The 13,106-nt window shown below is 36.5% G+C and overlaps 1 protein-coding gene across 8 annotated transcripts in view; it reads left to right on the forward strand.

Annotated features, from left to right (window-relative positions):
• Not1 (CCR4-NOT transcription complex subunit 1) overlaps nucleotides 1–13,106 on the forward strand; it is a 42,455-nt gene that overhangs the window by 25,965 nt on the left and 3,384 nt on the right. For 5 of the 8 annotated variants that reach the window (XM_022065881.2, XM_022065876.2, XM_022065880.2 and 2 more), the window contains exons 25-39: nucleotides 771–911; nucleotides 1,510–1,731; nucleotides 1,899–1,952; nucleotides 2,050–2,247; nucleotides 2,785–2,933; nucleotides 3,348–3,623; nucleotides 4,394–4,505; nucleotides 4,587–4,733; nucleotides 5,953–6,189; nucleotides 8,434–8,715; nucleotides 8,885–9,088; nucleotides 9,835–9,990; nucleotides 10,836–11,085; nucleotides 11,706–11,838; nucleotides 12,850–12,984. In XM_022065881.2, the coding sequence (XP_021921573.2) occupies nucleotides 771–911; nucleotides 1,510–1,731; nucleotides 1,899–1,952; nucleotides 2,050–2,247; nucleotides 2,785–2,933; nucleotides 3,348–3,623; nucleotides 4,394–4,505; nucleotides 4,587–4,733; nucleotides 5,953–6,189; nucleotides 8,434–8,715; nucleotides 8,885–9,088; nucleotides 9,835–9,990; nucleotides 10,836–11,085; nucleotides 11,706–11,838; nucleotides 12,850–12,984 (2,696 nt within the window). The remainder of the gene's footprint in view (nucleotides 1–770; nucleotides 912–1,509; nucleotides 1,732–1,898; nucleotides 1,953–2,049; nucleotides 2,248–2,784; nucleotides 2,934–3,347; nucleotides 3,624–4,393; nucleotides 4,506–4,586; nucleotides 4,734–5,952; nucleotides 6,190–8,433; nucleotides 8,716–8,884; nucleotides 9,089–9,834; nucleotides 9,991–10,835; nucleotides 11,086–11,705; nucleotides 11,839–12,849; nucleotides 12,985–13,106) is intronic. The other 3 variants (XM_022065879.2, XM_087343995.1, XM_087343994.1) reach the window with 1 other exon arrangement.

Raw genomic sequence — 13,106 nt, forward strand, 5'->3', positions numbered from 1 at the left:
GTCATCTTAGAGAATGTGTATTTTATTTAGGAACAGCACAAAATGTCAGTCAAGCATTTAGAACTACTGCTTCATATTTTGGAGATCCAGCATTCTGGAGACTGCCCTGACAAGTTTATTGTGGTTTTCAGTAGTCTGTCCAGCCACATGCCAGGATAGTACTGAATGTTTGGCCATCTACAACCATTCCAGTTCATTATTCACTAATCATTGTCTTGCTTGTTGCTGTATAATTTGAGCTATTGGCTATGTTAAATAACTCATAAATAAAATATTAAAATAATAACATCTATGAAGTAGCAATATTATGCTTAATATTTTAAACTAATCCCATACATATGATGTGTTATGTTTTCCCAAATACGAGACAATAGTGGACACAGAGTACCGTAATTGACAGTGGTTCATTTTATATGGGTGGGTGTGGAACTAAGAAAACATTTTCTTGTACTGCTTTCTAAGTACATGAAACTCATGTGACGTACTGTAATTTATGTTTGTAGTTGTGGAAGTTACTTATTACATGCAGTGTACATGTACCTGTTACAGTGTGGTGAAAGTAGTGGTGGGCCACAGAAAGTTTTAACAAACTGTATCGTACATTCCTGTGAAATTTGGTTAAATACAGCACATAACAGTTGAATGTTTTTAATCTGTAAGTAGAACTTGTGTGAAGAAACCATAGAACAGTTTTTGTATTAAATAAACTTTTGATTAAATGGTGTTATAGTGTAATTTATACAGTACATTTTAATCTTTTTGACTTTCAGAGTGCCACACCTCAGCAGAAAGATTTGGTAGAACAGGCTGCGACAGTTGCTGCTCAGGACAACATGGAGTTGGCCTGTGCTTTCATTCAGAAAACTGCTATCGAGAAAGCAATTCCAGAAATAGACAAGCGACTTGTAACGGTGAGTTTTTTCTAACTAGCATTTAAAAGGGGAAAGTCTTTGGCGACAAAATCAGGGAGTAGACTATATTATTACTAAAACTTAGGATTTTGATTATACCCATGATTTTAATATTGTACGTGTGGAAGTACGTGAACTTACAGGGTTACCCTACAACATACATACCTGAATGTTAGAGAGTTAAATGAATGGTCTACTGTAACTGAACACTAAATTAAAGAAATATTGAAACTAGAATAGAGTTGTGTAAGTAAGTTAAAAATGTGATATTCTACAAAATTTATTTTTATTCAAAATAAGTTAGAAATTTATTGCCTGCAATTTTTGTAACAGTATCTGTTGGGCTTTATATGTTAATTTGGCATGATTATGTGATGCGACAGGCCATATTTAACTTACCATGTGAATGGCATAAGAGTGGATTAAAACTGTACATGGTGTTTAATCTTTTTATGTAAACTACCATCTTAAATTATAATGACTAAAATATATCTATCTCCCATTGCATTCAGTATAGGTAGAAAATATAGATTGTGACAGTTCTGTATCATAGTAGTAGTTATGTGTGTTGTTTAATTGTGTGAATAATATGTTTTAGGAGTTTGAATTACGAAAACATGCACGCAATGAAGGTCGGCGCTACTGTGATCCTCTAGTACTTACGTATCAGGCTGAGCGTATGCCTGAACAAATTCGATTGAAAGTGGGAGGTGTTACTCCTCAACAGATGGCAGTCTATGAAGAGTTTGCACGCAACATTCCCGGCTTCCTGCCACTCACAGATCGAGATGCAGCAATGTTCATCCCAAAATCTGTTGCGGTAAATTTTTTATACTTTACTGTTTCTTTTATCTTTACTTGTAATGATAAAGTAGAAACAGTATTTAATTATGAAGTGTATTTTGCTTGGCAGTTGTTAGCTTCTCATTGACTGTTCCATGAATTTGAGTTGATTGAAAGTCATGGTTTCATTTGTTTTTTCTGTAGCCAGACTCGAACACACCAGTAACACCATTTCAGAATTCAGGACCTTCCCAACTAGTGAGTACAAAGAAGATATTTCAATTCAAAGAATGCTATCTTATTACTAAAATTTGATATGTGATTGCTTTTTTGTATTTACATGTTCATGTTACAGACCTATGGAACAGATGAACTTGGTGCAGTATTTGAAAAGATTGCGAATGATTTAGATCATTACCTCCAAAACATAATTGGAAATCAAGCAGTTATACCATCCAGTTGTCAAGTTGGCAGCTTACACAATCTGTTGGAGGCACTGATTATTGCTAGAAAATCAAGAGATGCCATGTCAGCTGTTTCTCTACTACAAAAGGTAAGTTTCAGTTTAATTCTGGTTTATTTCAAGTTTACATGAAAAGCTGATTTCATAACAACATTTCTGTGTGATATCTGTTAGAGCCATCTAAATTTGTGTGTGTTTAAGTGATCTATGCTTGTGTTGCACTATCAACCATAATGGTAAGAAGTTCGTATTTCATATCCAGATTTGTTGTCACCAGTGCTTAGCAGCTGGCATGTCCACTCAATATGTAGTATCCTGTCTGCATTCCTTCATTAATGAATTTTGTATTGTAAAATGTTTTGTGTTTTGATATGATTGATTTCACTCTGAGTACTAGATGGGGGTGAGTGGTCAGCATCATGCCCCAGCCACACTTTACTCCCAGGATGGGACCCCAGTACCCATTGGGTGGACCCCAGAACCAGTCCAGACGCGGAAGCTAAAGGAAAAATTCCTCTGCCCCCGCCGGGGATCAAACCTCAGTTGTCCAGTCCGTAGCCAGTCACTATACTGGCTGAATGTAATATGTAATTAGATTTTATTGGGATGGGAATGTTTCCTCTTCAGGCTGTTGAGGGAATGTTGGACGGGTTAACCTCAATGCCAAACGACCCTGAAATGATGATCAGATATCGAGATATTCACCTTAGGATCTTGAAAGCCCTGCAAGACCCTAGAGCATATGGCATACAGTGGACTAACAAACAAGTGACCAGGTATGTTTCAGTTAATTTATATTTTATGCAACCACAGCAGAATATTCACTTAATCCTTTTAACCGCAAATATTCACCGAGTTTAATGCTAAACACGATGTGTAGAATAATTCTTTTGGACTTTGTCCGTCATCTAAATTATAAAACTAAAATGTTTCAGAAGCTGGATTCTGCTGTTGCCCGCCCTCCATTTGAAATAATCTCAGATCTGGATGAGATCTCGGTTTTCTGTTATCCTCTCCCCCCTTTCTACCTGAAGATGGAAGCAGAATTCAGCTTCTCATATGTACTAGTTTTATAATTTTATAAATTGCCTAAAGATGAATTATATATGTTATAATGCCAGAAACCTTCAGACTTGAACTAAATACGTTTCCTGGTCGGAATTTCTCTGTGATAAAGAAGTTTTTTACAGATGCTTGATGGAGTGTCGAGAAGAATTCAGGTATAATGTAGATGCAGTAGACTGCCTCATTCGTTCACATTTGGTCAGCCTACAGCAGTATGATGTGCATTTAGCACAATCTATGGATAGTGGCTTAAACTACATGGCAGTTGCATTTGCCATGCAGTTAGTGCAGCTGTACCTTGTGGATGAACGACTGAACAGCAATGTTACAGAGAGCGACCTGTATCATACCATAGAGATGCTGGCACGTATTGCGACCCACTCCAGGCAGCCTCCAGATGGGTGAGTACTTATATTAATGCACAAGCAAAAATGTTATACCAGCTAGAAATCTGATTCATCTCTGATACAATGTATCCAAAAATCATTGATTACAGTATATTAAATTTTCTTTAAATTAATTAAATGAACTTTTGTGTTATTGTTTATGATCTTAATGTGCCAGAAATGGAATTACATTTTCTGTGATATGTGTTCATGGTTGGCTAACTGGAACTATATTGCTCCATTACATTTTAACATTATAAGCTTTGCACATATGCAATATCCATCCCTTGTGCATCTTAAAATGACTTTATAGGATCCATAGATTGTTAGAGATCCATTTTTAATTTAATCTTCTACTTCAAAGTGTGGGTTTGCTTATTAACATTTCCCCTATGGTTTAAAACATCTCAGAATATTTATGTGTGAGTCGTTTTAGTAATACGTATTCAGAGACAAACTGAGAAATGTCAATAATACACATTCCTTAGACCTGTATGATCAGCAGCGGCACTTGGCATATCACATTGGTTGGCATCACCAGCCATTACTCTCTTCAGCAGTTTAAGTGCTATGGCTGTGGCATACATAATCTTCACAAGCTATGACAGCAAAAGCATTCTGCATTAGCATATAGTAATTTTATTTATCATCAAGCACTCATGCTGAAACCAGAAGTGTTGCCAACATATTTGTTATACAGATATTTCAACATGCTTATTCTTTCTTTCTTCTCGCATTAATATTGGCTCCAGATTTGTCTTTACGGTTGTAAAATGTGCTTCTAGGTTAACAACTCTGATCGAATTGCTTCGAGCCAATCATGACCCAGGTGTCCTTGTGGATCGAGCTCAGGGTGGTCCAACAGCACACATTCACTCAGGAATCTTGCAAGTTAGGGTATGTTTCGCCACAGTGTTTTGTAACATGTATTATAATCTTGCTGTTGTGGATAAAACTTAAAAGAATGTTTTTGGTCAGGCTAGAGATTTTGACGATCCTCCTGGGTTGCTGGAGAAAACTGAATTTTTGCTGCGAGAATGGATTTCCATACATTATTCTGCTACAGCTGGAAGAGATCCAACCAGAGCCTTCAGTATATTTGTGCAACAGGTATGGCCTATTGCTGTAAGTATTCATGTGAAATTTATACACATCACTGTACAAAGATTGTTATTGTAGACAAGTAGAATTTACTTCCAGTGTTTGTGCATTTGACCCCTTTCTCTAGCAAATGCCTAATCTTCTGTTTTACTTAACAGTGATGTTTCCACAAATCACCATGACACGTAGCGAAATTTGTACTTTATCTACTGGTATTAAAAATTTGATTAACCATGGGATTTTTCAATTTTATGTTTCTTACCTACAAACATCCTCCTCCAGAGCAGCTAGAATTATTCAAATCCTCTTCTTTTGCTCAATATTAAGATGTATTTTACATTACTGTGTTGCATCTGTCCATTTTCCTGCATGCAGTAATCAACTCAGATATTAGGTTATTGCAGTGAATATGACAGTGTTTTTCATCTGGATTGATAATGTTGAAGAGGAACATAGGTATCTACCTACAAGTTCACACAGCATCACAAATCGGAATAACAGCATTGCCAAATCCATTGTCACTAAACACATTTTTATTTTGGTATTTCAGATCATTACTAATATGTTTTTGGTATGATTTTGATAATTTGGGTAATCAGTCCGTATACTAAATACCTTTTTAGATATGTTTCAGTAGTTACTGAGTATACTGAAAATTATTTCAGACTAAATTTGGAGCCACATCTAAGGTAACATGTCCTTTATCACATAGTCTTTGTATTATAAGCTGTTTATAAAGTAATGTCCATCATCCTCTGAAAGGGTGTTCATGTATGTTTACTAGATACATTTTAAGCAGTTTTTCAAGAGCTCTCTTTGTATGGAATGTGTCAAAATATTTAGAAGTGTAGTTATGTGTTTAAAACGGGGCATACTTTTATTTACATAACACTGATCCATACTTATATAAAAAGTATGAGACATGCAGAGTGAACTTTAATCTTTTTTTTGCATGCACATGTGAAGATAAATTCCATTTGAAATATCTAATTCTCATTTCATTACTTGTAACATTTGAAACTAATAAATTACATCTTTCTTGATTTTATCTTCAGGGTATTAGAGGGGATGTTCTGTCAGTATTGACATTCAAGAGGATAATTTTTTAATAGCATGTAGCTGTTTTTCTTCATCTGTCATATCCCATCTCTAATTGAAACTTTTATTGTCAGAAATACGTTCTTTGTTTTTAAAATTAATATATTTGATCCTAGATATTTAAGTTTGATGTGCTTTGTTTTAGATGAACGGCCACGGAATCCTGAAAACTGATGATCTTATCACACGGTTTTTCCGTCTCAGCACACAGATGTGTGTTGATTTGTGTTACCGTTTCCTTGCTGAACCAGCCAGCACACCAACATTGATTCGCACAAAATGTTTCCACACTCTTGATGCTTTTGTTCGTCTAATAGCATTATTGGTGAAACATTCTGGCGATGCTTCAAACACAAACACAAAAATCAACCTGCTAAACAAAGTAAGTTGACTTGCATGCATTTTTAGTAACACATTCTGAAGGAGGTAATGGTTTTGTCTGCAGAAGGGTGTGTGTGTGTGTTGAATTATGAGTATAGAATAGGTGTTTTGTGCAACATTTATGATACTGTATTGACCTGTATGTTGAAAAATAATTCCCTGATATCAGAAAATACGTTTTGTTAATGTCAGTGTTTGGCAGTACCTATCACAATAAACAGCTTCCAGCATAGCCCTTAATTAAGAATGTCAAATCAAGAACTATGGTGCATCATACTGAACACATGGAGGGATATATGCATCTCAACAAGATGAATTAACTTGATATTGGAAGGTTACTAAAGCAAAAACAGTTTTCAAGTGTCAGAGACTAAAGACCAATTTTGTTAAAGATAGTTATTGAGCCATTTGTGAACCAGTTTGTAATCGTAACCCTAATTTGGTAGCTTCTTATATTGTTATTTTTGTTGTAATTATAAATTGCAGTGGCATTTCAACATATTTCCCTCATTTAATTTATGGCCCTGTAGCTACGAGTCAGTAACGAGGGGTGAATATGTCCTCAGTTATGGGAAAGGTTGAGAAACCCAGGAGTAGAAAAAACTTTTTTTTTCTGTGAGGAATGACCTACAATGGGAATATTCTCCATACATGATTTATTTTACTTGCATATCACACCTCCATTTTATACTTCAATAGTGTTGCCTGATTGGACTATACAAGAAAGCAGAGGAAATTGTATTACTTTTATCTGACTATAATTTTATGGGGCAGAGTCCTTTTATGGAAGGTAATAGTTGCTCAGCTGACCATATTCACTGTGTTTTATGGATTGTTATGTTTCATCACTGTATTAACAAGAACCCACCTCTGGTCCATATTCTGAGACAAGTCGGTCCAGACCTTATGTCCTATTTCTTTAAAATCAATTTTAACATTACTATCCCATCTATGCCTGGGTCTTCCAAGTGTTCCTTCAAGTTCTGCAGAATTTAGTGACTTAAAGAAATAAATGTTTAATTCTCCCACCACAAGAGTACATCAGGACTTCCAGTTTTCTGATTACAGTTTTATCTAAAATTTGAGGTTTCACAGTAGTGAGTATGAAGATGGCTGTCTTCTGGGTTTTTGTACCATGTAGACCAGAATACACAGCGCAGCAACCAGAACACAGCCATTTGCAAACTTTTATTTGACTACAGATCCCTTTTCTTTTAACCCAATATTTTATACTAAGGTAATCCTATAGACTACAGAGGACGAAGAGGAAGAATGTGGCTGTAAGATGGACATTCTTTTTTGTTTGTTTTATTCATAGTTAGGGGTTTTCTTACATTTGGAAATGATGGAAAGTGCTTAAAAATCAAACATTATGTAACAGTTTCTTGGAAAATATGTATCTGGCAATTATAGCATACTTTTGAAAACTCACATGATCATACAGATTCAAAGCTTCATAATTTCTACTCTGCCAAATATTATGGTCATCAAATCAAGGAGGATGAATTGGTCAGGACATGTAATATGTATGAAGAGATAAGTTCATAAAAAGTATTAATCAGAAAATCTGAAGAGAAGAGACCATTTTGGAGACTTTATGGTGATGAGAGGATAGAATTAAAATGGATTAAAGAACTGGAATATGAGGGTGTGGACTGGATTCAAGATGTTCAGGATATAGTCTAGTGGTGGATCATGTGAATGTTGTAATGAATGGTTTGGTTTCGTAAATGATGGGAAATGTCTTGATGAGCCGAAGGAATAATAGTTTCTAAAGCGGAATCTCCTTTTTGTAGTAGTTCGAATGATTGGGTGGTTGGTTTGTTGTTCATCAGTATAGAAATTATGCTTCCAAGATAGAAGTTTAATTCTGCTTATTTTGTAAAGTTTATGTGATTCCAGTGTTCATTAAATCACTGGTTATTGAATAAGCCAAAGAGATTAATACAGTATTTTTGAGGACAGTTTTTGTTGTTATAAGAATGACAAGGGGACATGGAGACTGTTGTATTCACATGAAATTGAGTGTGATTCTGAAGTGTCAAGAGTTGTAATTTTATGAGAAAGAAGAAAAAGTTAAAAAGCTTTCAGTCTTTCTCTTCCTCTTAAAGAGACTTTATTTTGTAAAGTGACCCATCTCTCTTCATAATCAAAGTGCAATGAAAATTAAATGACCAAATATGAAAGAAGAATCTCTTGAAAGGAATTAAAATAAGTAATTGTATGTTGGAATTTTAATATGCAGGTGTTGGGTATTGTAGCTGGAGTCCTTCTGCAAGATCATGACAACCGTCTCACCGAGTTCCAGCAGTTGCCTTATCATCGTATCTTCATCATGCTGTTCCTTGAACTTAACACCCCTGAACCAATCCTAGAGGCCATAAATTACCAGGTTCTCACTGCATTCTGCCACACACTGCATATTTTGAGGCCTGCCAAAGCTTCTGGCTTTGCATACGCATGGCTTGAGCTTGTCTCTCACAGGGTGTTTATTGGGCGGATGTTGGCTATCACTCCACAGCAGAAGGTATGACTTCATTCTTCTCATGAAACCATTAGTTTAGGTATGTTATTACATATACTTGATCTAGGGGCAGACATGTGCAACTGAACTCATAATGTCTGACATTTATGTGTATAGTCATACAAGTGACCCACAGAAAGTATATGTTGTGTCTATGTTCTTTCACATAAAGGGTTGGGGAATGTATGCACAGCTCCTCATCGACTTGTTCAAGTTCCTAGCTCCGTTCCTTCGTAATGCAGAACTCGCAAAGCCTGTCACACTCTTATACAAAGGAACTCTGAGAGTCCTGTTGGTGCTTCTGCATGACTTCCCAGAATTTCTCTGTGATTATCACTATGGATTTTGTGATGTAATTCCACCTAACTGCATTCAGGTATGTGATGGTTCAGAAAGAATGACTTGTGTCTTGATTTCTGTGAACATTTTTGATGAAATTAAATAACAGTGTGTTAAAAATGTTTATATGTTTTTTTTAAGGCTTCAGCTCAATTAATGTTTTAATTGTATGTGATTTTCTTTTATCACATAATTGTTAAGAGAGCCACATTATACTAATAGGCTACAGACCAAGAGGCCAAAGTTTGTATGATTTGAGTTTTTCATAGCAGTGAGTATGAAGATTTCTGTCTTCTGGGTTGTTGTGCTGTGTAGTCTGGTCGATGCTAACCAACGTTTCAGAGGTCATGCTGCCTCTGAAACGTTGGTTAGCATCGACCAGACTACACAGCGCAACAACCCAGAAGACAGAAATCTTCAGGCCAGAGTTTGTTTCTCAGCAAGATTAGTGGGATATTTTTCCCAAAACAGCTCCTCATCATACCCAGCACCCTATCTGATGGGTATCATGGACTATTTCCTTGGGGTACAGGCAGTCAGAACTAGAAACTGATCATTCAGTTCCATCTGGAGCTGAGATTATAAATGAATATGCTTTTCCAATATCACTGTTCTTTGTCTTTGTGGTATGATGCTAAGCATATGGATAAATCTTCCAATTTATTGGTCAGTATGATACAGTTTTCCAGGTTTTGCTGTACCTACTTCAGTTTTATATACATGCACATATATTGTTAAGTGTGATGCATTTTATAAATGTTTGTGGTTTATGTTGCATTGTAGATGAGGAATCTGATCCTGTCAGCATTTCCCAGGAACATGCGGCTTCCTGACCCATTCACTCCCAACTTGAAGGTTGATATGTTACCTGAGATTGCTCATGCTCCTCGTGTTCTGACCAACTTTGCATCGATGATTCAGCCAATGAGTTTTAAGAAGGTATTTAATAATCTGGTTGTACAATATAATTACTTCACAGCTTATTATTTAGAAATGTCAACAGACTATAACTGGGGAACTTAAAAAAATATTTCTTCAGTATAAAATGACAGATTAGTGGTTATTTATGTTATGCTGTGAGTATGGTTGATGATGGTCATTTTTGTCCACAAGACGCATGTCAGTATTATAGTCTTGAGTGACAAGGTGTCTCATGGCGTTGCCACATTTGTCTCTCATGTTCCCTTCTTGTGGGACATGAGCATTGGTCATTAGCCAGACCTCATGTTTGGTCTTCCAAGATACATCCCTTAGATTCCTTTATACTCAGGACACCATCACCTTTCTTCATCTTCAAGTCGTTTGGCACAAAATTGTGCTGTGTGCTCTTTCTGTTGTGACAGACCGGGCCACAATCAAACAGTGCTGACGATGAGACATAATTTGCCAGTTCCAGGCTAATTACAGTTTTGAGAAATGAATGGTTTTTGGGAGAAGAGTGTAAGAGACGTACTTAGCATAGGTATTTACGTGACTGGTTTACTTTTGTATTTTCTTTTAGTATATGAACTTTTCAGATAGCAGTGATGTGAGATGGGGTATAAATTAACATTATTTTTGTGTAAAATGGTAGGTTGCTGTTTTTCAAGGTGTACCAACAACAGTCACATACTACAATGTAAAGAGTAAGTTAGAAGCAGCTCCACTGCCATGCTGTAGATCCCCCCCCAAATGCATTCATTCTTGACATTATTTGCTGCTGTTCTCGATGCATTCAACAATTTGGTATTCATTGGTCCTTTTCATATGTCTCAGCTCTTAGAATGTGTTAACTTGTTTTACAGGATCTGGACTCTTACTTAAAGGCCAGAGCTCCAGTGACATTCTTGTCTGACTTGCGCAGCAACTTGCAGGTATCAAATGAGCCAGGGATGCGCTATAATATTCCTCTGATGAATGCCCTGGTGCTGTATGTTGGCGCGCAAGCCATCAACTTCATCCGCAACAAAGGGCTTACTCCAAACATGTCGACTATTGCACACTCTTCCCACATGGATATATTTCAGAATTTGGCTGTGGATCTTGATACAGAAGGTAATTTACAGTATTTTTTGTATAGAATTTAATGAGAAACAAACATTTTGTTGATAGATTGTAATTCATTAACTGATGATTTATATATAGCCTGGATTTAGAGTCTTCTGGGTATGTTGCCTACAGGCTTCTTCCAGTCTTTTGTGACACTGATATGCATTTTACCCTTTCACAACCTAGATTTTGATGGAGTGTTGCTTATACTTGTTAGGTATGTTATTAGCACAGTTGCACATGATACCTAATTCTTCGTATCACCATACACACTAATTAAAGCATGGAAGACCCTCCATTTCATAATGCAGATACTCAAAAAGGGAAATAACAATATGAAACGTACGCCGCTAGTGAGATCAATACTTGAATATGGAGCTGTGTGTTGGGACCCATACAGGGAAGGACAGGTGAGATCCCTAAACCGGGTGCAAACCCAATTGCAGTAAATAAATAATAATACATCAATTGCACTGATCCTGCACTTAGGAAAACAGGCTGCACATGCAGTACAAAAGCTCTTTCCTGCCAATACCAGTATGGAGTACTGTTGAGTTGCCAGTAATATTAAAATAGCCAACGTGTATTTACTTCTGAAGTTATTTTGTAATGTACTTTTATTTTAGGACGTTACCTGTTCCTCAATGCTATTGCTAATCAGTTGCGGTATCCAAACAGCCATACACACTACTTCAGTTGTACGCTGCTGTATTTGTTTGCTGAGGCTAACACAGAAGCAATCCAGGAACAAATCACAAGGTAAAGGAAGCCCATTCATTGTACTTCAGACCTTTCTTCACCCTTAATTGGTATGATACTCCAGACTCCCACCATCTTGTGCAGTGCAGTCTCCCAGACCACTGGCATGTTTTGATACAAAATGGTAATTTGTTTGCAAATCTATGTATGTATTTACATTTATGTAATATTTTAATAATGTTACAGAGTAAGCAGAAGTACTAAACAACTTACTTATTTTTAGTAACAAATTTTTTGGGGTGGAAATAAAAGCATTGATTTAAGTTAAAATTGATCATTTCTGCCACCTTTCAAAGTGAGATAATTTGCATTATCAGAAGCACTTCATTCTGATTCCAGGCTGTGTTTACTTTACAAACTTGTGAAGTCCAGGCTCTCACCACTATGATCCTCCAAATTGGGTGAAATCACTCTCACGCACACCATCAATCCATAGTGAAACAATAAAAGTTACTTTAGTTAACCTTATCTTCTTCTTATACCCTTTTCACTCCTCACGGAGTATAGGTGCGCTCTTTTGGTAAGACTCCTTGGACTAGCATTCAGTCCGTCGCAAGGCCTCTACCCATACACAGGACAGCACAACACAGAAGGACACTGACAAACATCTATGCCTTAGTGGGATTCAAACCCACATTCACAGTGACCTAGCACATGAGACCCACGCCTCAGACTGCGTGGCCACTGTGACCTGCAGTTAACCGTGTACTTAATATGAAATAATATTGATTCAGGCCACTAAAACTGACTGGTATTTAAATTGAACAGCTAAAACTGAGCACAAATTAAACATATTTGTGTAACTGGTATGCTATAGTTGGTCAGACTGCTGAAAAGTTTCTATTCAGAATAAATTATAAACAGTTGTGTCTGAGGTCACATTACTAACTGCAATTTGACATATCATATATGATGAACCACTCCTTGCTTAAAATGGCAGAGTTGACGTGGAATCAGGCTAATAATTTGGGTCTTCAAACAGCTCAGTTTTTTTGTTTTGTTTGATTTCAGGGTTTTGCTTGAGCGACTGATTGTTAACAGGCCTCATCCTTGGGGTCTTCTCATTACATTCATTGAGCTTATCAAGAATCCAACTTACAAATTCTGGAATCATGAGTTTGTACATTGTGCACCAGAAATTGAAAAGTAAGTATGGAGTTACTGTAAACAAAGCTCAGGGAAATACTGGGACTGGTGAGAGTTAAATGAAGTAGGTAATTACATAACAGATGTCATTCTTTTGCTCCTTTCCTATTATTTTTCATGCT

Source organism: Zootermopsis nevadensis, unplaced genomic scaffold (genome assembly GCF_977971745.1).
Source record: "Zootermopsis nevadensis isolate Lab colony 2312 unplaced genomic scaffold, Znev_1.0 Znev_ptg000007l, whole genome shotgun sequence".
In the NCBI taxonomy this organism is placed as follows: Eukaryota; Metazoa; Arthropoda; class Insecta; order Blattodea; family Termopsidae; genus Zootermopsis; species Zootermopsis nevadensis.